This window comes from Falco biarmicus, chromosome 2 (genome assembly GCF_023638135.1).
Source record: "Falco biarmicus isolate bFalBia1 chromosome 2, bFalBia1.pri, whole genome shotgun sequence".
NCBI lineage: Eukaryota > Metazoa > Chordata > Aves > Falconiformes > Falconidae > Falco > Falco biarmicus.
This window is the reverse complement of record NC_079289.1, coordinates 86,181,261-86,204,842: the sequence shown is the minus strand read 5'-3', so window position 1 is coordinate 86,204,842 and position 23,582 is coordinate 86,181,261. Positions and strand designations below refer to the sequence as shown.

General features: G+C 35.4%; 1 protein-coding gene across 14 annotated transcripts in view; it reads right to left on the bottom strand.

Moving 5' to 3' along the window:
- Nucleotides 1-23,582, bottom strand: part of DMD (dystrophin) — a 1,162,034-nt gene that overhangs the window by 232,643 nt on the left and 905,809 nt on the right. For all 14 annotated transcript variants that reach the window (XM_056326975.1, XM_056326977.1, XM_056326978.1 and 11 more), the window contains one exon: nucleotides 13,655-13,844. In XM_056326975.1, the coding sequence (XP_056182950.1) occupies nucleotides 13,655-13,844 (190 nt within the window). The remainder of the gene's footprint in view (nucleotides 1-13,654; nucleotides 13,845-23,582) is intronic.

The following is a 23,582-nucleotide window of genomic DNA, read 5'->3' as shown; positions in this document are numbered from 1 at the left end:
CGACAAAGTGAACAGGTTATCTGAAACTGTATAATCCTAAAACCAGATAAGAATAGATATGAAGAATAATAGAATATATATATATAAATACTTGTAACAGAAAGAATCTATATAATAGAATTTCTGTGAGCCTACATCTGATTTCCAGTGTCATAGGCTCTGTCACTCAATCTCATGCAAAGCAGCTCAATACTGCTATTTTAGGGTACTTGGTAGATATCGTAACATCAAATGATTTCCACACACAGAAAAATATACATAAAATCAGAGAACTGACAACACAAAAATAGAAATCATAAACCCTAGAAAGAGTACTAATGAACATTTAAGTAGTTATTTGTTTTCAGTACAATATTCAACCTCTTCAAATGCAATTATTATACTAACAATTTCAGAGAAGATAAGACCAAATCTAGTTAACTTTACTGAGACAAAAAAGTAGCAAAACTATGATAAGTAACCATAATCAAAGCCTGACTTTCCAAAATTCCTTAACAACATGTATTTTACCAAAAAGGGAAATCCTGAACATCAGTTTACATTCTCCTGAAATAAACTACAGCACTGCCACAATGGAGGACAAAGGTCCTCCTCCAAAAAGTTTAATATTGGCAGTGATAACAGGTGGTGAACCCACTGTAATTGTTACTAAGCAGATTGAGCTAATACCTCTGTACTACTACTCACTCTAGTAAAAAATGTATTTCTTTTCATATGGGGGATAAATGACAGTTTATGTGGTGACAATCAAAGCACTGAAATCAGGCACCCAAGTGAAACCATGCAAAATGAAATGGTATCCAAGGAAAATTAATGATTCAAATGAAAAATGTGGTGCAAAAGGGTAAATACACATGTAGAACTTTGTACTGACAGAAGAGGTTCAATTTCTTCTCAGAAGCTGGAAGAAATAAAGTCTAAAACTTCTAACAGAAAATGAAATGGGGCACTCGTTCAGAGATGAGATAGACAAAGTTATTCTTGTCAAACATGCTGTCAGTTTAGGTAGTGGGATTTGTTATGCTGCAGTATAGAACTGCTGCACAGTGCATAATACTGAATAGCTAGTGTGAAAATGTGTAAATTCACATGCAGAAAACCAGTGCTGTGGCAGCTATGTACTCATAAAAAAGCAGTTTGCAGCATGTCTTAGAAGACAACCATTTTTCTCAGTAGTCTCAAAACCTTTGACAAAACAAGTAGAATTTGTCTCTGAAAAGCATCTGTGATTTTATTTTATTCTTTATTTGTATTCTTTGTAGGTCATTGCCTTCTTACATATTCAGGAAGATATCTGTTCTAAGCCAAAACTAATACTTTTCCTCAGTTATGCACTATATAATTAATCCTTTTTATATTAACATGTTAATAATCACAATACAAGCATTTTTCTTTTTACCTGCCTTGGGAAAATACACATCAGTTTCAGTAACAAAAAATTATGTGCACTTCAGCCATGTGTTTTGAATAGCCTGGTATGAGAAACAGCTGCAAAAGGCACAGGTACCCATTCAAACTCATCAGCAGAATATATTAAAAGCTACTACCACTGGGTTATTGCAAACAGTTTTATGGATTATTCACTTTTCAAATAAAACTGCTGTAAACAACACACAGTAAATGGAAGAACTAAATGGCAGAATAGACTGTATGGGTAAATACAGATGATCACAGGAAGATCAAATGGCAGAAGTCTTCAAAGTTTTGGTAACTACACAGTCTCATTCCTATCATTTCAAGTTGATGGGGTACAGTGAAACATGGCATATGCTTAGTAAGATTGTGAAAGAGCCCATCCATCCACTTATTTGGATGTGGGAGATCCTATTTTAGGAAAGTCTACACAAACAGGAATGAAACATCCTAGAGAAATGATGTCAGGAGAAAATGTAGGAATTGGAACCTATTCAAGAATAATGGCAAACCATCTTATCCATTCTATCCCATTTCCATTTGTGATTTAATAATCTTACTTAATACAAAACCACCTCGCGTTTAATGCTACAAAAGCTTTTCCTATCTAATCTGCATTTGAAAAATCTGTGTTTGAAGCTGGTAGGGTTTGAATGCTGATCTGCAAGTGAAAACAGGACCATCCTTCTGCTGTGCTGGATAAACTTTTTAAAACAAAAAACTTAAGCAAGTGAGCATATGCTATGGTATTTTGTACATTTGACAAATGGGGTTTTTCTTCTACCTTGACTATGAGAACAAATACAAGTGAGAAATCAAAGGAATAAACGCATTTTATTCTTGTTTGCAAACACCCACATATAAGTTATATTTCTGACAATTGAGAACTCTTTATGTTCCTGAGAATAAGTTTCCAGAATACTTACTCTAGTAACTATGTACTAGATCACTTAATAAAATAAGCCTTCTAAAAGAAAATTAGCATTGATTAGGGGTTTGGTCTAAATGCAGAAACAGGAATGGCAGAAACAGAATACATCATTAATGTGTCCACTCTTAGATAAAATGCAGCACCAATAAATTTTCTGGTTTTATGATACAGATTTTCCAAACTAAACTAATTGAAACAAAATATTTGATAAAAAGTAGCAATGTCTATGTATCGATTTTATTGCCGATTTCCTGACCATATCTTTTTGCTATCCAGATAAGAACAGCTGTGGCATTGCCTTCCCCATTGAGAATCAGCAACTAAACCTTCCTGTGATTGTTTTCAGCTTTCCATTAAAAGAGCAATATGCAGTAACTCTACACAGCTGCTCAATTTCCCAGCTTTTCGTCTCTTCTGCTATTCCTCCCTGCACTGAAAGCCTCCTGTTTCCCTTTTTTTATATCCTTACCTACATCAAACCACATCATCTTATGGACGTGACACTGAAATTGCCATTGTTATTCAAATGGAGCAAAATCACAGTCTCAAAAGATAGCAGGAATACTAGTATATCAATGTTATAAAGATACTGCTTGACCACACGCTGGGCTGTTAAACATCCTTTTTTAATAAAACTGTTAATTCCTCAAGAAGAAAAAATAAACCACAAACAGCAAGCCTAATCCAGATGACAAACTACAGTAATGTAAACCAGACATAAATAAACATACGTACCTGGATTTATTTTCAGACTTGATACATAGAATGCATTTGAAAGGGTTATTTATTTGCATATATTTTAGGACTTAAAGCTTCAGACACAATTACACATTTATTTCTATGCACATAAGAAATATTATTGATTTCACCAGTTTTGCCCATTTTAATAGGGCTGTAGATAACGTGCTCTTCAAAACAACAATATCTTTATCTTTGTGCCTTCTAAAGCAGCACATTAATCATAATGTAATCGAGTGGTATGACATTCAACTATGTTAAAAAGTGTCTTTGGCCCTATGTGCTACTGGATTATTGTATCTATGTCTATGGTTCATAAAATAAAAATAAAAATACACCTAGGAACCTGATTGAACACAGATACCATTTTTGTCCTGTTCTTCAGGTACGTTTCTACACACTATACACTGACTTGTTGTCAGTTACCAGAAGCTACCTATTTATGTTTTAAAGTAATTCTTTCCCCTCCATCCAATGCATCCAATTAAAAATACAGGTATTAACACAAAAACTATTATTTTACCAGAATATATGATCTTACCAGTAAACTAGGAACTCAGTGTGGCTAGATCTAACCAGAAAGACTGTAGCCTGTACGAGGACTCAGTCTAAAACTCTGCTAACAGTTCCCACTCTGCTCAAAAGCATCAATCTGATAATGCGTTAACAAGTTATATCCCAATTGTAAAAATAATTCTTTCAAGCAAGTCACCATTCACGTTTGAATGATAACTTTTGAGGAAATCACTATTTTAGAAGAAGTAATCCATTATGAGAAAGAACACTTAGAGGCCAAAAGATGCAGATTTCAATTTTGTGCACAAGGAAAGAAACATCAATTTTAATTTATGGTAGTCTGCAAAATACATGTACTGCTTTCATTGCTTAACTCTAGCCTTCAACTTTCAACCTCCTCATCAGTTTCCACTAATAAAATTAATTTTAAAATATATAATTTTAAAAAATAATTTTTATTCTCTGCGGTCTCTTCTCCTCACTTCATCTTTTTACTAACCACTTTTCTTCCTCACTCAGCTAAACATGTTACTCAGGAACACTTGGGAGATTCTTATGAAATTTTCTGAAGAAATAACAAGAAAGTTTTCAGTTTCTTACCTTCTTGAATTAAAGCTTTTCCATTAGTATATTTAAGTAAAAAATAATTAGGCTATAGAATGACTGACTATATAACCAGCAATTATGTGATCAGATCAGAGATCACAAAAATCACAGAACAGTCAAGGCAGGAAGGCATTTCTGGAAATAACCTGATCCAAGCCTCCTGCTCAGAGCAGGCCACATCCAGGTTTGAAGATGTCCAGTAACGGAGATGCCAGAGGCTCTGTAACTGTATAGACAGTCAGTTTCATGCTCTGACCACCCTCACGGTATGTTTTTCTTCTTATGATAATCTGGAACTTCCTGTGTTCCAGCTTCTGCCCACTGCCTCTCGTCCTGTCACTGAGCACTACTGAGAAAAACCTGGCTCCATCTTCTCTGTGCACTCCCTGTCAGATATTTACACATATTTATAAGGTCCCCCTGAACCTTCTCTTCTCCAGGCTAAACAGTGTCAGCTTTTAGCCTCTCCTCAAATGAAAGATACTCTAAACCCTTGATCACATTTGTTGCCCTTTGTTGGACTTGCTCTGGGTGAGTCTGTGTCTCTCTCATACTGAGGAGCCCAGCGCTCCAGATGAGTCTTACCAGGGCTGAGCACAGGGCAAGGATTACCTCCCTCAGTCTGCTGGCAACACTTTACCCAACGCACCCCAGGGTGCTGTTGGCTGCTTTTGCCACAAATCTGCCAGATTACAGTTTAAGGACAACATTAAATCAGCCCAAGGAAGATGAAGAAAAATTTCCTAGCATTGGCTGGGTCAGCAGGAACTTTGCTCTGATAGAAAACATCCAGATTCAAGCATTTGATCTCAGCTGGAGTGGTTGCAAACCATGATGCAGTCACTGGCTATAAGGAAGTTTTCCTCTCCAGTCAGGAATTCCACACCTGCCAAAACTGCAACGGCAGGTTCATAGAGGTTTCATTGGGTCATTTTGGCACTTACTGTCAACAACAATGAAACATTATTCCCCTCCCTCATGACCACCAATCACAATTGTGAAAAATTCTTGTCCATGTGTTTTCAAAGTAATATTATTCAATATTCAAAAAATCCACATGGAAACTTTTCAGTCTGAGATAATATCTTGCCTGGTCTCAGATTAGGCTGTAATAGTATTTGTGTTAAAACTTAGATTTTGGAATTTTTATTCTCTTATTCAATGGAGTAAGATGGCTCTGACAGTTGTTATTCCATATCAGGTACTATGAAATAAATCTTATTTCAGAAATGGTAACAAATTAAAGGCAAATCTGGAGGATTAAATGTAAAAAAGTTGCTGAGGGAAGGAGATTATATTTTTTAAGCTTTCAGGTAAAAATTTCAAGCAGGAGTGAGACAGTGTTTCAGAACAGAGATCAAAAGTACTAGAAAATTAATTACTAATACGTATTTTTTTAATAAATTCAATTGAACTGAAAAAGGATATTGCAGACAGTTTCTCTTCCCTGTTATTCAGATTCTTCATCTAATCCATATATCATGTCACAAAATTAACTCTTCTGGGAAATTATATATAAATTATGTTTGAAACAAAGTTGAAAATAATTTTATTCTCTCAAGGAACCTATACTGCTAAATAATTGAGTCAGGAATATATATATATGTCAGCTTCCTACTACTGAAAAAAACCCCAGCTGCTTAGACATCTTAAAACCCAAAAGGACACTTCTGAAGTATTGATAGGAATAGAAGAGTGCCTTGTCTCCTGTTCCTTGCTTTAGAAAAAAAAAAACAACAATGCTGTGAGAAAATATGGGTAGTGCCTATACTATGCATTCTTAGGTATAACTTAAGGACCTGAGTATTTTTCATATTATTAGCAGCAAAACTCCCGTATCCAGTGGAAAACTACATAGGTTATAGGTTAAGTGAGCATGAAGGTGATAATAACAATGACTTTGGCATGAAATATGTAACAAATTTAGCAACTGTGCTTCATTTATCAAATGCCGTCATACTTCCAGTTATTAAACATTCTGTAGTTATTGTTTTACTAGGTGTCATATGAAGTACTCTTTGTCAAATTTCAGTGGAAAAAAACTTGTGATTAAATTAATCTATAAGTGTAATATTAAATGATTGTGTTCATAAAATAACAGGATAAATCCACACTAGCTTCAAAATGATACCTAATATTACATAAGCTGTATAAAATGTCACATACAATCATTGCTAAAAAGACAAACCAGCGGAGTAAATCATAGCATTGTTTAGGTTGTTTTTGATCCTAAAGTTTAGGACCTTAAGATAGTCAGCTCCAACTGTTAACCTAGCATTGCCAAGTGCACCGCGAAACCATGTCCCTAAACGCCACATCTACAGGTTTGTTAAATACCTCCAGGGATGGTGACTCAAGCACTTCCCTAAGCAGCCTATTCCAGTGTTTGATAACACTTTCGGTGAAGAAATTCTTCCTAAGATCCAATTTAAACCATCACTGCCACAAACTGAGTCCATTTCCTTTTCTCCCAAGTAACAAGCAATAGGACAAGACACCAACATCCACCTCACTACAACCTCCTTTCAGGCGGGTGTAGAGAGCAATAAGGTCCCCCCTGAGACTCCTTTTCTCCAAGCTAAACAAGCCCAGTTCCCTCAGCTGCTCCTCATAAGACTTGTGCTCCAGACCCTTCACCAGCTTCACTGCCCTTCTCTGGACATGCTCCAGCACATCAGCGTCTGTCTTGCAGCGAGGGGCCCAAACCTGAACACTGTGTTTGAGGTGCGGCCTCACCAGTGCCCAGTACAGGGGGACAATCACTTCCCTAGTCCTGCTGGCCAGACTATTTCTGATACAAGCCAGGATGCTATTTTCTCTTGGCTTATGGGGCTTCGTTTTGCTTCCCATCTCTGTCATGCAACTCAGGGGGCTGGGTACCAACAGCTTTTTTTTTTCATTTTTTTTTTTTAAATATTACCAACAGGTAATAATAAAACCCAAAAGCTGGCCTTATTATTAAAGTCTGATGCAAAGAAGGCATTAAGTACCTCAGCCTTTTCCTCATCCTTGGTCACTGTGCTTCCCCTCACATGCAATATGGATGGAGATTCTCCTTGGCCCTCCTTTAGTTGCTGATGTATTTATAGAAACAGCTTTTACAGCAGTCACAGTCTGTACAGTCACTGTCAGTTACAGCAGCAGTCACATTAAATTCTGCTTGGGCTTTGGCCCTTCTAATTTTCTCTCTGTATAACCTCACGACATCCTTGTTGTCCCCCCTGAGCTGCCTCTTCCTTTTTTCAAAGGTGGTAAACTCTCCTTTTCTCCCTGAGTTCCAGCCCAAGCTCCCTGTTCAGCCAGGCTAGTGATCTTCCCTGCCGGCTTGTCTTTCAGCACATGGAAAGGCCTGCTCCTGCACCTTGAAGTTTCCCTTCTTGAAGAATGTCCAGCCTTCCTGGACACCTCTGCCCTTCAGGACTGCCTCTCAAGGGACTCCATTAACCAAGCTCCTAAACAGGCCAAAGTCTGTCCTCCAGAAGTCCAAGGTGGCAGTTCTGCTGGCCCCCTTCCTTACTGCTCTGAGAACTGAAGTCTATCATTTTGTGACCGCTGTGCCCAGGACAGCCTCCAACCAGCACATCACCCACAAGTCCTTCTGTGTTCACAAACAACAGATCAAGTGGCTGCCTTCCCTACTTGGCTCAGTCACTGGTTGTCAGGAAGTTGTCTTCTACAGACTCCAGGAACCTCCTGGACTGTTTCACCTCCACTGTACTGTATTTCCAGCAGGCACCTGGTAAGTTGAAGTCCCCCACAAGAACAAGGGCTAGTGACTGTGAGACTTCTCCCAGCTGCTTATAGAATATTTTTTTCTACCTCTTCATCCTGGTTGGGTGGTCTGTAACAGACTCCCACCATGATAATCTGCTTTGTTGGCCTTCCCCCAGGTTCTTACCCATGAACACTCAACCCTATTGCCACCATCATCAAGCTCTTTGTGCTTGACCAATAAAACCTCTCCCTAATACACAGAGCTACCCCACCACCTCTCCTTCCTTGCCTATCCCTTCTGAAGAGTTTATAGCCATCCATTGCAGCACTGCAGTTGTGCAAGTCATCCCACCGTGTTTCCATGATGGCAAATATTTCATAGTTTTCCTGCTGCACAATGATTTCCAGCTCCTCCTGTTTATTGCCCATGCTGCGTGCATTGGTGTAGATGCTCTTGGGTGGAATATTGATCCTGCCACCTTTTTGGCAGGAGAAGCCCTAATTCCTATGTGACTGTTCTTGGGTGCTTCCATGGTTTCTAACACATCAATAATCCTTGCGCCTTTGCTGCTGCATGGATCTCCATCCCCTATGTCCACTGAGACAGAAGACTGAAAGAGCCTGCTAACACATCATTCCTCAAGCATTGGTGTGATGTCCCCAGGTTTACCTCTAGCAAGCCGCATTCTATCCCTTTTCCCTTTCAAATCTCATTTAAAGCCCTTTCAATGAGCCCTGCAAACTCCTGTGAAAAGTTCCTTTCCCCCCCACCCGCCCCGAACAGCTGTACCCTGCCTGTTGCCAGCACACCTGCTGTCTTGCAAACCAGGTCATGATTATAATTAACACAGATGAGAGTTCATATCACTTGAAGTACAAAAGCAGAAAGTAAAGTTAATTATTTTCATCTCTCTCATATGGTTACTTATCAAACGAGACCTCATGGGGACACATGATGTATTTCAATTAGACAATAAAAAGCAACCCATAATGACACAGCTCCTTGGAGTAACTGGTTTGTATCCCTGAAAATTCTCCAGAAAGCATTCTAGCTGTGTGAATCACCTCAACTATTACATTGTTGTCAGTTCAGACAAATGATGCATGCAAATACACACTTATATAAACAAATAGCATGTTTGTAATGCAATGGTTTAACATAATTATATCATCAGGTGATTAGATTGTGCAGTTATGTAAGTCTCACCCTTCTCCTCTTGCTACTGAATGAACTACTAAGTACTAGGGGAAGATTAATCTTTATTAGTGACATTTGCACTAATGGTTTCTGAACAAAAACAAAAGAAATGCCTAAAAGTGTGAGATTTTCCTAGACAAGCAACTTCTGCTATATAAACCACTTTCTGCACAGCAGGACATTGTTTTCCTAGTTGTTAAAAAAAAGAAAGAAATATTCAAGCTTGAGAACATAAAGTAGAAAACTGCTGGATCACTAAAGGTGAGAGAAAAAATTTTAATGACAAGGAGATAAAGCTACTACTGGATTCAGAAATTCAGTTTTTTCATTATTTGTGTAGAGAATTCCTTATCAAAACACTGCTTTATACTTATTGCCTAAAAATAGCAGATTAGAACACTGTCGTAACATTTTAGGACTCCTAATGACTTATCACATTATCCAAGTCCATGCAACTGCATAAAGAACAAGACAGAGACAGCAGTTCTAAACTAGTATGTCATATTTAACCTTAACTTCTATGAATTCCATAAACCTAACTAGTTGAAGTTTCTTTCAAAAGACTCATGAGACAGTGATCTTTAAATGGAAGTTACCATTTTGTTTTACCTCCTAGGATCTGGATTCAGCGTGGTTGTTAACAGAAAAAAACCCACCCAACTAACTTTCATGTGGAAAAAAAAAATATTGCAAAAACTGTAATCCTGGCTGAAAGCATTAAGAATCTTTTCTATGCTGGAGGAGGTCTTGTGGCTATACTACATATAATGAATGTTAAAAAAACATATTAAATACATAGATCGTGTTTGAATGTGTCTGGTTTTATGCATGTATCCGAAGAAACTTGCTATAGAAATTGTACAAGTTACTGCCTGATGTCATAGGGTAAAGTGGGGTAAAGTGCATTTATGGCCGACAGTGCCGAGTGGAAAAAAAGGTTACACTGTTTATAGTTTATGGAGCTGATGATACGGATTAGTGAGCAATAACACCTTTCCACAAAGTACATAAATGCATATTTCTGAGACTTCAGTGACTTAAGGCTCCTTTTTCTTTGAATTTTTTATATGCATAAGCTGTGTTTAAACAGTCACACTTTTGACTTCCTTTTCATCCTTATGCAGAGAGAGTTGTGAGAAGGAACTCTTACAAGCAGGGTTTGAAGACAGAAGAATCAATTCAGCAATAATTGAGGAACAGATGAAAAGCCATACTCTCTTTCCTGAACATTCAACTAAAATAAATAAAAATGTTTTATTGGCAAAATTGTGTTTTAAGAAATAAAATTCCTTAATATTTGCTCCATTATCCAGTTTTGCAGCAACATAGACGGACAATATTTGCATCACAACTGGGAAACAGTACCTATTTGGACAGAAAGCTTTTACAATGAAGACTACTGATATGAAGCACTATGTTATGGCTATTGCAAATATTACCTATTCTAATGAATTAATTCATTTTACAGCTAAGCACTCTTGGACTATTATATAAATATACCTTTTTTTGCTTTTGAATAATTTCCTTATATCATTCAGATTATTTATTTTTTAATGAAATGAAAAGTTATCTGTAAGAACCAGAGAATAATATTTGACTTCGTGAACTGTAGAAGAGTTCATAAACATGGTTATGTTTTTTTCATTATAGCTGGCCTCAGTGCCAGGAAAGGATGAAGGACATATCTAACTTGCAAGTATATCTGTATCCATAGCCTCCGCTAATTTATTCCCATACTTTGTTTCCAACTGACTTTTACTGGCATTGTGCATTCTCTTTATAAGAAATCCACATACACATAATATGTATCAGGTACTACTGGAGTAAAAGAAGCTTATATAAATTTTGTGTTTTCATTTGCACATACAAACCTGCAGTAGTAGTGAATTGCTACAAAAGCACCATTTATCATTTGAGAGTAATTCAAAGTCTCCATAAAACCTGTGGTCAGTATAACAGCTCCACACATATTAACAAATTGTATTACTGAGTAAAGAAATACACAGCTTGGTTCAAATAATTTACAGTTTAACTTGCCTGAACCTAAAAATTTTACTGAAATCTCTATTCTAATTAGAGAACTGACAACATAATGCTTCAATTACTAAGAACAAACACTACTAAAAAGATATATCCTTTTAAATTAGCAGTTAATGGCTATGTCTCAAGTCAGTGATAACTTAATGAAAAGTAAGAAGATGCAAATCTTGAATGGCCACTTTACTGTAGTTTTTAAAAAATACAGGAATAAAAAAAAGGTCTTTCCCAATTATTATTTCTAGAAGAAGCCCCATTTTGTTTACTTAAGCAGAACTTTCCTTATTCTAGTAGAAATAATGAAAATTTTATTCTACTTGGGGAAGTAAAAAAAAAAAAAAAAAAAAAAAGCTTCTACCAGGTTTTACAAAGATATTCATCAGATTCCCTTCAGGACAAGCACATTTGAAAATCCACTTCTGCTTGTTGTATTATGAGATTTCTTTTTGAGGTTTAAAAATAGCATAAAGGAGCTGACAAACAGTGATGGACCCAGGAAGAAAACCAATTTGATTACATAGAGACAGATCAGCATGCAAATGAAAAAAACCCACAACAAACCACACTATTAAAATATTTCTTCCTGCCATCGTCAACTCTAAGTGGTTTCAAATTATCATAGTGTTGTCGGACAGGTATGTCTGAACCTTTTGGGAGAGAAAGACAATATAACAACCACTTTTTTTTGCCTCTGCATACTGTTTCTTTTTAATATATAAGAATAATTTCTCTTGTACAGCCAAGATTAATGTATGGAATATTGTTTGCTTTTTGGAAGTGAAACGAATAGTCTACAACAGTTTTTACCCTTCCTGCCTTAGAAGATTTGATGTTTAAATACCATATACCTGGAAAGAAGAATCGAAAATTTAATCTTACATCTCAATTGAAGTGCAGAAAAATCTTTAGAACAAAGCTTACAGTTCAAAGCAATTGTTCACATGATGAATATTTTTGTGTACTTCATTAATTATTTACAGAAGGAAGGACTTGTATGCATTTATTTTCCCTTCCATCTATAGCTCTGGATAGTTCTTATGTGTAAATTACAAAAGAAAATCCCAAGATGCTAGCTGAAACGGTAAGCACATCTACAAAGCTCCATTACAGTTAAAAAAAAAGCATTTGACCTAAATTTGTGGTTGTATCTATTTTGCCAAATAGTCAATTCTTCAAAGATCACATCAAAAGTAACTTCTGCAAATACTTGGTAATTCAATTGTTTTAGCACCATTACAATCAAAAACCTAATCTAGAAAATTTAAAAGGATAGCCTAGTTTGAAAATTAACTACTCAAAGAACTATCTTCCATTCAAATCTTTCTCCAGGACCATGCAACTGAATTGAGAAACACATGAGCACTACATTATTACAAAATAAAATTAGCATAAAGACAGATCACTGTTAAAAACATGATTCAGACTTCATTTTTATCCAGTGCAACAACTGTAGATTTCGGAGCACAATGTAACAGTATGTAGCTGTTTTTCAGTAAATAGTTAAAACCACGTATTAATACAATTCTGCCAAAAGAAATATTTCCATACAATGTATTTACACAACATAATCACTTATAACTAAAACTTTTTACAGTATGTTTTTAATAATAAAATAAGGCATAGAGCTTCTAATGCCTGGAATTTCCAGTTTTGAACTTTCTGTCAATGTGACAGTCAGGCACGATCAAGGAATATTGAAGTAATGATCCTGCCTTCCAGACAGCCAAACAACCTCACATTTAAAAAATCTAAAGACCTCACTCAGACTCTCAGTAACCGTAGTGAAAAAAACCACAATGAAAGTATAACAACATATTTCAATAGCACCATCTCAATTAATTGTTTTTCTTTCTCCTCCAGATTCTCCAGAACACCAAATACAACATTCTCTCTTTTTAAGATATCTTTTTTCCAGAGAAAAACAGAAATCTGAAAACTGTCCAGCCATTAATTATTAAAATTTTAATCATTACCTCTTTTTATCATCACAACAGAACATGTTGACAATAATCAACCAAATACCAAATTAACATTTTTTCATGTATTTGGAAACAATGGAGAAAAACTAATTCATTTAAGCTATAGAGAAAAAAACTGATGTAATTGATATAACTACTACAAATATCAGAAATGCTTAATAAACTCTAATGTATGTCTAGTGCTCAATTCAAGACTGTAGCTTGGAAGAGTAATTCATTTTTATGCAATTAAAATATATATATATGAACTTCAATTTCAGCAAAGTTGCCTTTGTGCAAATTTTAAAGCTTTATGTCAAGACACTTTTGCAAATGTACCATGTGCTGAAAGATATCAGACAGAATCATGGTATGACTCATGTCAGATCCCTGCAACAATTTTCAAAGCAACACTTAAAAATTAGTAGTAGAACTAGTTCTCTTTTTCAAAACAATTTTAGTTTTGTTCAGTAGCGGCACACTGGAAAATACCCCACCACTCTGGATACCTGACATGTCTCTGAACTGAAGTGCTTGACTTACTTGCCACTGTTTCATGAGCTCCCGAACTGTTCTGGCATCCTCTAGTGTTTTTTCTTTGCGTGTAGCATCCTGCAGGACATTTGCAGTCGTTTCAGCTTCTGTAAGCCAAGCAAGGAACTTTTCGAGATCCAGGTAGAATTGCTGCAACATTCTTAGGGCTGATTCCAGCGCAGCTTCACGCTCAGTAACCCTGCACAGGTAGAGAGTCAAATGCAGCATTCTTAGGAGGAAGAGAAATCTTAATAATTAAATGAAAGTATAACAAAGACACACTACATATTTTTCATGTACCAATCAAGGAAAGTTTGCAGATTAGCTACAGAACTGGCACTGTACATTTGGCAGGTAGGGTTCCTTTTTTATCTTTTCTTTTAAGAAGAAACTAGAATTCATCTAGTAAAAAATTAAGCAAAAGTACTTCTTTGAAAGTATTATGCCTGAAACATGCACAATTAAAAAAAAAATAATCAGAAGTAATTCCCTGATAATTTTATTAAATAAAAAATGTTTTTTATTAATTGTCAATAACACTGTAGTGGGAAAACTTGTTTATTTTTAGAAATCATGAAATAGTTCCTGGCCACTGAACAGTATGATGAGTTCAATTATTAGTTTTTATGACATCAGACATTTGGAGATTGCATTCAACGCTGTAAACTCTAATAACACTGAAGTTTGGGAATTTTTTGTGTGTTTTCTTCTGGGTTTTGTTTCCTTTTTTTCAATATGAATGTGATAAATTACCAGAATAATCTCTACCAGTTAAGTGATAAAATACAATTTTTAAATATAAAGGCATTCTTATCCTTGTGGGAGATCTAAATCATAGATTGGGAAAGAGGACTAAAGGCTCCAGCAATTCTGGTCCTGAAAAAACATTACAGTATATTTGTGTTCTATCCGCATTCATGTGCTATGTAGGTGTCACATGTACTCACCAATTTTTCACATTGAACTTGAACTAAATTTGGATTTAGAAATGTGAGCAGGTAAGTATGACATACTGTCCATTAACATGAGTCTGTTAAGGCTACTTAGCTATTCGTTACATGCATATATGTTTAACATCAGCATGATAACTAAATAATTTTTAAGCTCAGAAAACGTAGTAAAGCTGTTTGGTAATCTGAGTAACTTAAGTGGAATGAGTGCAAGTTGATGCACATCTGTGTTATGTCTACTAACCTCTGGTGATCTGGATATTTCTAGATAGATTTCCTGTCTAGTTTTAGAGTTATTTAGACAGAGTCTCTAGATTTTAGCAGATAGAATTTCCCAAGTTGCAATTTTTCATAGCTTTACCAGATGATGCTGTGAAATTTCTAAGTGCTAATCTCTATTTCAAATCCTGTTTGCTGTCATGAAGGGATTTAACTCCTCAGTAAGTAACGATGTAATCCTAAAACCTAGTACACTAGTTGAAGCAAGAAAAGAAACAAAAAAATAACACAAGTATTGCCAAGTGGCACTGACTTAACATATTTTTTTCATAAGCAAGTAAATTGCAGTAGAGTAAGAACAGAAAAATCCAGTCAGGATAGAGGTGAGGACAAACATCTCAGACAAACATTTCAGAAACAAAAAAAAGAAAATCCTCCCTAAGAGTCAAATCTCACAATAGCTATCATATTTCTATCATATTTTTAATCCTGTAACACCTTATTTTTTTTTCCCAACCATTTTTTTTTTTTGGGGGGGGGGGGAAGGGGATGTGACATGACATTTATTCTTGGATCCTGTTTTGATTAAAAACCTGAGAAAACTATGAGTGCCTCATTACAAAGTCATCCACTAATCATTTAAAACTTAAGAGTGGACTGGATTTTTATCTCAGAAGCATCTGTTGCCATTTAAAAGAATTCTCCACATCATAGCATTGCTTAGCCCGTATTAGAATGTGTCCCCAAGAACCTTTTAGGAGGAGAGTGAGGCACACTTAGCACTCTTTAGAACAGCAAACACGATCTCCTTCACAAATTTATTCTACATAGACATAAACGTGGCTTGTGGTTAGGTCACTCTTCAAATCTTAAACAACTTCAATGAAAGGATTGCTGTTCTTTTGTTAAACTAAGAAATAATTACATAGATATCACATCTAAATATACGAACAATATACATTAAATCAGTATAAAGTTAGAAAAAAAGACAATAAGAAACAGAAAATGTTTTACCTGGAAAATACCATATTGACCTATTTATCACTTTTAGCTCAAAAATAGCATCACATTGGTTAGATAGAACTTAGAAATGGAATAAACTTACATAAACTAAAAATATTTTATCCAGTTCTTCAAAGCACAACTGTATTGCAAGGTATGCTTTATAGCATTATTCTACTTAAATTTTCAGTGTGCAACATGATAGCTGATATCAGTGCCTTTGCAGAATCAGGTGTAACACTTTTTTCCTTGTGTAATTCCTTCAAAACATTTAAGGCATGTTTTTAACTAGATCCACCTGAAATCCTATAAATACATAGCAATGCTCTAATAAATAACAGCATTCTGAAAATAGTGAGATTTAAAGAAATAAAAGGGTGTGTGTGTTAAGTCTATTTGTGTATATTTAAATTTTTGCATGGTATACTGAGAAGTAGGACCCAAAGCTGTACTCATCCACTTGTGTAAATAATTAAGTGCATTTTTAATCTATATAAAATATGAACACAAAGACAGATATGAAAAACTTATTCAAAGAGAGAATTATTATAAGTATTACTCAAAATCAGAATTTATGTTTTTATTTATTTATACTTTTTATTGATCTGGAAAACGAATGAAGTTTTAATTATGAAAAATTTTCTGGCATTTCTATGATATACAGAAGTCTTATGGCACATAATTCTTTCAGCCCACAGAAATATGTTCCTTGCTAATAAACATACTAATACATCCACCAGAAATTATCTAGTATTTTAAGTTTTAAATTTTGATACATCTAACGTGATGAACATTCAACTACATTGACAGCTCTGCAGTGTATCAGCTTGGTTGATAAAGTATCAAGCTTCACTCCACTCGATTTTCTAATTACTTCAAAATTATGAGGTTAGAATAGAGAAAAGAAGGTCTAAAAATGAAGAATAAAACTGAGTATCAAATACAGCATATGATGAGATAAATTAAAATTTTAGGGGAGACAAAAATACACATATTGAACAAGAAAGTATTGCACAAAACCAAAGTAAAGATGCTTTCTTGTTAGTCTGTATCATCCAAATACATTTAACTTCACAGTGAGTGCAAGCTGTAAGAAAAGAACATTAAATAAGCAGAAATATATTTCTGTGTAAATGGAAAACTGCACAGTAGGAACACTACAAAATACTGCTGAAATATTAAACAATCATAACAATGTTTTTAAAATGGAACAATCCTGGGTTTCTCTGTTCCACTATAATACAAAAATAAGCACATAGTGGTATAACCAAAAGATTCTTATTCATAGGAGATATACAAAGGGTGAGATTCATCTTATTTTCATCTAGATATCCAGAAGTTTGGAAACTATACTCCCTCCACAAAACATGGAGACAAGCATTTCTGGAATTTAATCCTTCCTCCCTTGTCTGTATACATCTGTTGAACCAGATTCAAGGTCAGAGCAAATTTTTTCCTCTTGACTACCATGGTAATTTACCTGAAACTTACACAATTTTAATTTTACATAATCCTAAATTTTTCACCATTAACGGTAGGTAAGATGGTCCCCAATCTAGTCTATGGAGTGATTTTTAGGAACTACTGACATCAGTGACAGTGGATTGACCAACTCTGTCACATGAGCTTTGCTGTAGGACAGAGATTATGGTACTCTTTTAAGAATATGTTAGCTGAAGGCTTTGAGTTGAGGGAAAATGGAGGCACATCAGAGGAAGTGAGTCACATAGCGTGTGTAAGTGTGAACATTCGCATTCACAGGAAGAAGTTTTTTCAGCATTTAGAAAAAAAACACCACAAACACAAATAAGAAAAAGTACAAGCCTCTTCTACAAGATGTTGCCTGTGATGCTGAGAACCTTTAAAGCTGGTATTTTCAAAACATAGCTGTTTACAAATGTTTGGAAAGATAGCAAGGGAAAATGAAGATATTTGTGAGCTTGAAGTTCAGAATTTTGTATTATTAGCTAAAACTCAGAGTCTATACCATGACATATATACAAAATAAAAATATACACCAAACAAAATCTATGTAACTGAACTTCTTGTTATAGAATCTAAGAAGAGAAAGTGCTGAGGTACAGGAGTGATGGTGTCAGTAAACATATTGCAAGAGTTCTTCGTTTAACAAACCCCAATCCCATACAACACAAGGAATAGAGTGTTTGGAGAGGCTCCATGAGTCTGAATAACATTTTCCTTCAGCTGTAGTATTTTCTAAGTATCTGCTTGTCTATTTGAAATTGTAATGCTTATTCACATTACAAAATATGTTGCAAGGGTCAGTGTTTAAATAATGTTTTTAGATACTATGCTGCCTGTTATCTGAGCAAGTGCAGAGCATTATGCCAATGTACACTACACTATGAATACAGAATACATAAGGAAATATATTGAAGAGTGAGCACAGAAAATATTCATAATGGATAAACTAATAAATTTCTGTTCCACAGGTATTTCTTTAAAGGCAGTAACAGTGGAGAAATTCCGCATCATTCAGTGTTCAATATATCACTAAATCACACTTCCATCTGCAGACTCTGATGATCTAATGTTATCGCATAGATGTAAAATAAAATATCCTGGACTACTGGCTGTCAAAGTATCGTAAATGGTTTTACTTCTACAGTTCACATGGCTCTTTCTATATAACTGCATTTTCCCTTTCTGACATTACAATTCCATAGAATTAAAAAAAGAAGGCTACCTGAAGTTCCCTTTTCTGGAGCCAGCTATCACAGGCAATTTGAACTATATGCATCTTCCTGCTAATGCTGGAAGCAGTTTGCACTTTTCATGAGCATCATATCCTTTTGCCAGTGTGACAAAGGAAAAATTGCAAACCTTTATTGGAACATTTAATTTTTACTATTAAATAAATTTAAGCTCTTACTGGCAACTCTTCTTCAGCTGCTTTAACTTGGACTGATAAAGAACCTATCAAAGAGGCAGAATAATTTAATCTCAGATAAAGTGGGAACACTAGGAGATGTCACAGTTATGGCAAGAAAATTAAATTAATCAATTGAATGTTAAATTCTTAAAATAACTATTATTGATAGAATTTTGAAATACAAATTCAAAATAAATCATACTAATTTATTTTGGAAATGCTGCTTAGAGGAACTTTCTTCGAGATTCTAGGGACTATATTCTAGAGTGTCAGTTAAAGTTACTAATATATGCTAGTAAGTGATTAATCTGCAGATTAACTCTGGAACAGCTGATCACATTAAGTGTGGAAAACTATGCTGAGACAGCAGTTTAAGTACTGCTTTCATGTGGTTTTCTGGATCTCAACCAGCTGTAAACCTCACCCAGGGACACATAGTATTTTTCCAGTAACACTTGCTTAAACATTCTTTTAGTTCGACCATTCTGAGAGAGGTTACTAGCTTTTCTCTGCTGTAGAGCATTGGCCTGTGTGTGTGTATCTTGAATTTTATGAGTGATCTTTATATATACACACTTGTGTCCTACTATCACTATTTTGTCTGGCTTGTTGGACAGTGTTCTTCACCAAGTTGATCCTAGAGTAACAGAGATTGCTCACATGTGTGCGACTACCTCTGAAATTACTTCTTTACTGCAAGTGATTAGAAAGCCTCAAAGTGCAACTAAATGCAGAACTACAATATCAGCACCTGAACCACCCCAGAGATCAGAGCTCAGATGCAGCTGACAGTCACCCGCAGGCCCTTATCTTCCCATTATTCTGAGCGAGGAAACAGGAAGTCGTTGGTGTGCTGGTACAGCATTTTGTACTTGAAAGACAGGCTTTCAGGGTTTTTTTTCCAGTCATTTTGTGCTTTAGTCCCTTCCTATAAGGGCCAAGGAACAAACCTGATGAAAAAGCTACCTCTAAAAAGGCAACAATAACTTTCTAGAACTCTTTGCCTGGTCTTTACCACTGCTAATACCTCCCTGAAGACAGCTGATGTGGAGAACTGAAAGAAGGAATGATTTCATTTCAGTGATGGAAACATCTTGGAATAAACAAGAAAAATATACCTTATTTTTGGACCCCAATGGGAACACGCAGGTACTGCCTTGCTGATTCAAGCATATGAGCAGGATTCCTATCAGTGATGTGTTTCTTTCTGTGTTTAAATGTGCAGTACCTTTCCCTGCCTTTCATTTATTTCTCAGTGTAAGCCACAGGCAGAAAGCTGACTCTCAGTGTCTTCAGTTAAGTAGAAGGGCATCTCTGCCTTGGCTGCACTATCCATATTGATTATGTATGAATAACCAGCAAAATTATTTTAAATTGCAGAAGTAATTGTGCATACAGACAAAGTGCAACAGCTGCTGCAAAATAAGCACACAAAGGCAGTTCTCTGCTGATTCTCTTTTCTTCTGCAGGAAAGAAGAACAAAGCCCCTCAACGCCCCCATCCTCTGATTGGAACTCTATCTGTCTTGATACGGACACAGTATCATTCTTTCCCTGATAATCACACACAGTTTCCTAAATGATGACAGTATCTTCAGATACGAAAACTAAAACATCCTAAAGCATCTCCTGATCATCGTAGTAAGCCCATATAATTTGTCCTTCCTTAAAAATGTGTTGACACGGAGGGGGAAAAGCTTCAAAGAGCAGTTATTCACTCTGCTAAGCAAGATGTAATTGATTTTTTCTAAGCAGTTTTTCTATTGTAAAACTCTGCAAAAGCAGAAAATATCCTGTATTAAAAAAATAATAATATGTTACTGGTGTTTATGGATGCAGCAAGAGAGAGAAACTATTTCTTTTGCTATTGTTTGTTGGCTGGCTTGCTTCTAGTCTTATACCTGTCATAGCCCTCATCAAAATAGTCAGACCCCATATAAAAAAAAAAAACTAAACACCAAAAATCATCAGGAGCCCCAGCATTTTCCTCTGAACCGCTCTCTTTGTTACTAAAGCCATTTTAAAGCCTGTCTTTGTACTTAGACTACTTGTTCCACAATTTTCTTTATTAAAGCACCATTGATACTTAATGAGAAAAAGAGGGGAAAAAAGAAAGAAATGGTATTTATCTATGAAATTTCAGATCAGCTTTGGATATCAATCTCCCACCTCTTCTACACCGTTATTTGTCAAACTGAGAAGGGTTGCTAAAAGAAAAGGAAGTATCACACCCTGGGGCGCAAAATCACATACATGGATTTCTGTACAGGGCCTTTAAGTAACCTCTTTTAAAATAAACACCTGCCAACATCAGCACAGAGGAAAATTCCTCGTCAACCTTTTTAAAAATAATTTCTGTCTTTTCTTATATGTTCTGTGTCTTCACTTATGGGATCTCACATTCCAAAGATACCTATTAATGGGATGGCAGGCATAGAGAGGGATAGAAGAAATTTTTTTCTAACAGGCTTTTCTTGCTGCCATTGCTTTTGTCTCCTTTTCCCTTCTTGCCTTGGCATAGGTCTAGAATATATAAAAACACAATATAAGTCTACATTTTCCCTATCTTCATCATAACCATAGATTATTACACTTACATCGTGAACTACAAAAAAATCAATAATGAACCTAAGTAGGTCATTTTAATTCCTTTGTAATTAAAACTAATTACAGGTTATATTTTATGTTATTGAGAATATTTTAGGTTTACTTGAGATTTCTAATCTCCTGATAATTTTTCATTAAAATCAATCACTTCCCAGAAAGTAAATCTGAAAAATTACCAGGTTAAAGAAAAGGGAATCTGAACAACATACAAAAATCACAAACGTATGAAGTACCACTAAAAATGACAGAATAATGTTCTGTATGGACTTACTCAAAAGGCTTTTCCAAATAGCCCTTAGTCAAAACTTAAAAGAAGTATCTTAAAAACCAAAGCAGGCAAACAGGAAAAAAATGCAAAACAACAAGCAACACCACAAACACACTCTCACACCCCCAGTACTCTGAACTTACGGAACAAATTCCAGTTTAACCATTTTACTATCCAAACAATGCCCGCCAAAAACATGGGAAAACAACTTTTAAGAGTTCTGGTATTCCCATTCTAGAGAGAAATCAGAAAAAAGACGAAATCCTAAAGCCAAAACTAAAAGCAAATGGGGAAAAAACTGGTCTCTTATTCCATGTGAAGAAGCAAAAAGGCTATTGTTCTGCTTAAGTCTTCTTCACACTTCACAGTCTATAATACATAAAATTAAGTTTTTTCTTGCATTCCAAAACATGTAATTGTTCCAAGATTCCAAGGCAGTCAACAGTGACATCTAACAAACAGCATATTAATTACTCAGATACAATTTTACTAAGATAAAACTTTGCTAAGACAGTGTAATTAAAACTGATTATGAGAATAATTATATTCTAAAGGCACTTGTCTTCTTCCCCCTACACACTGTAGAAACAATTGCATTTAATAAACATGTAATGCCATCAGTACATTTCACAGAAATCAATTAGGGCTCACAAAGGATACTATTAAACTGTTGGTGTAGTTTTCATTTAAAGCTGCAACCTCTGAGGGCTGAGCTCAGTGGCCTGGGAGAACATTAGTGATTTGCTACCATACAAGAGAAAGAAGCCTCAGTTTCCAGACTGGAAAACACTGGCAGCACTTACAGTTTATATTGTACAATGCATCATCTTAAGTTAAATGAGAGTAACAGTAAATAAACACTTAGATAAATACACACATCCCCTCCCCCCCCCCCCCCCCCCCAACATGGGCCTTAAATAGTACACTACACAAAGATGCTGACAGATCACATTGACTCAAAATATTTCAAAACAACTATTCCAATATGCCAATATATTTTAAGACGCATAAAACTGCTAAAAAGAAATAAAGATGACAGTCAAGGTCCAGCTCTATAATATTCAGCTCAGAAGCAGCTGGTAACCAAAACTGTTAGCATCTGAGAGAGAGAGAGACAGCAGATTGCCTACTGTTTTTTATGTCTAGGTAGTCTAATACAGTAATATTAGTTGTAAAGGACCATCTTATATAGTTATTTATTATTCAGGAAGTTTCAGACTCCTACAGAAAGCTGAAATATAGAATAAGGAGATAACGTGATTAAAATAGATACACTGCAGAAAGATTGTAAAACAACAGGAACTGTAACCAGAGGTAACATGAGAATGTAGAATAATACTGATAAATTATTATTATGGAGTTTCAACAACATTGGGAAGAAACCATAACTGCAGTTCTGTTCTTTGGGCTTATGTAAATATAAATAAATAAATAATGAACTTCCAGAGCCAAACTCAGCAAATTCAGATGATGTTCAGCTCACACTCCATTCAACAGAACTCGGTATGTATTTGATATAAAAGCCTTACAGAGAGAATCCTAAACCTTCAACTGACTTCAAAGGGAACAAGATGCTCTGTGATAGTTGTACCTCAGTTCATTTTTGGACAAATTACAAAGATATAAATTCTTAGCAGGAAAAAACTTAACCCTTCAAACGACAGAACTGGACTATATAGCAGAGTGGAGACACACGTAAATACACGTAAACACTCTGGGACTGAGGAGGTCAGACTATTCTGCTATGAAAAGCTATGACAAAAGTAGATATACTTGAAATTTTGTGAGCTTGTGCAATTCTGGCACTCATCCAAATCTAACTCAAATAGTGCATATTTTGCAATGTTTTCTTCCTCCTTGATAAACATTGAAATAATTATCAGGTGATTACATTGAAAAAAACACTTTATTTTGCTTCTGTTTTTTGTGGTCATTTTGTGGTCACTGTCATGGAATTATCCTCTGTAAATTCTAGATAATTTACACAAGGTCTGGGGAG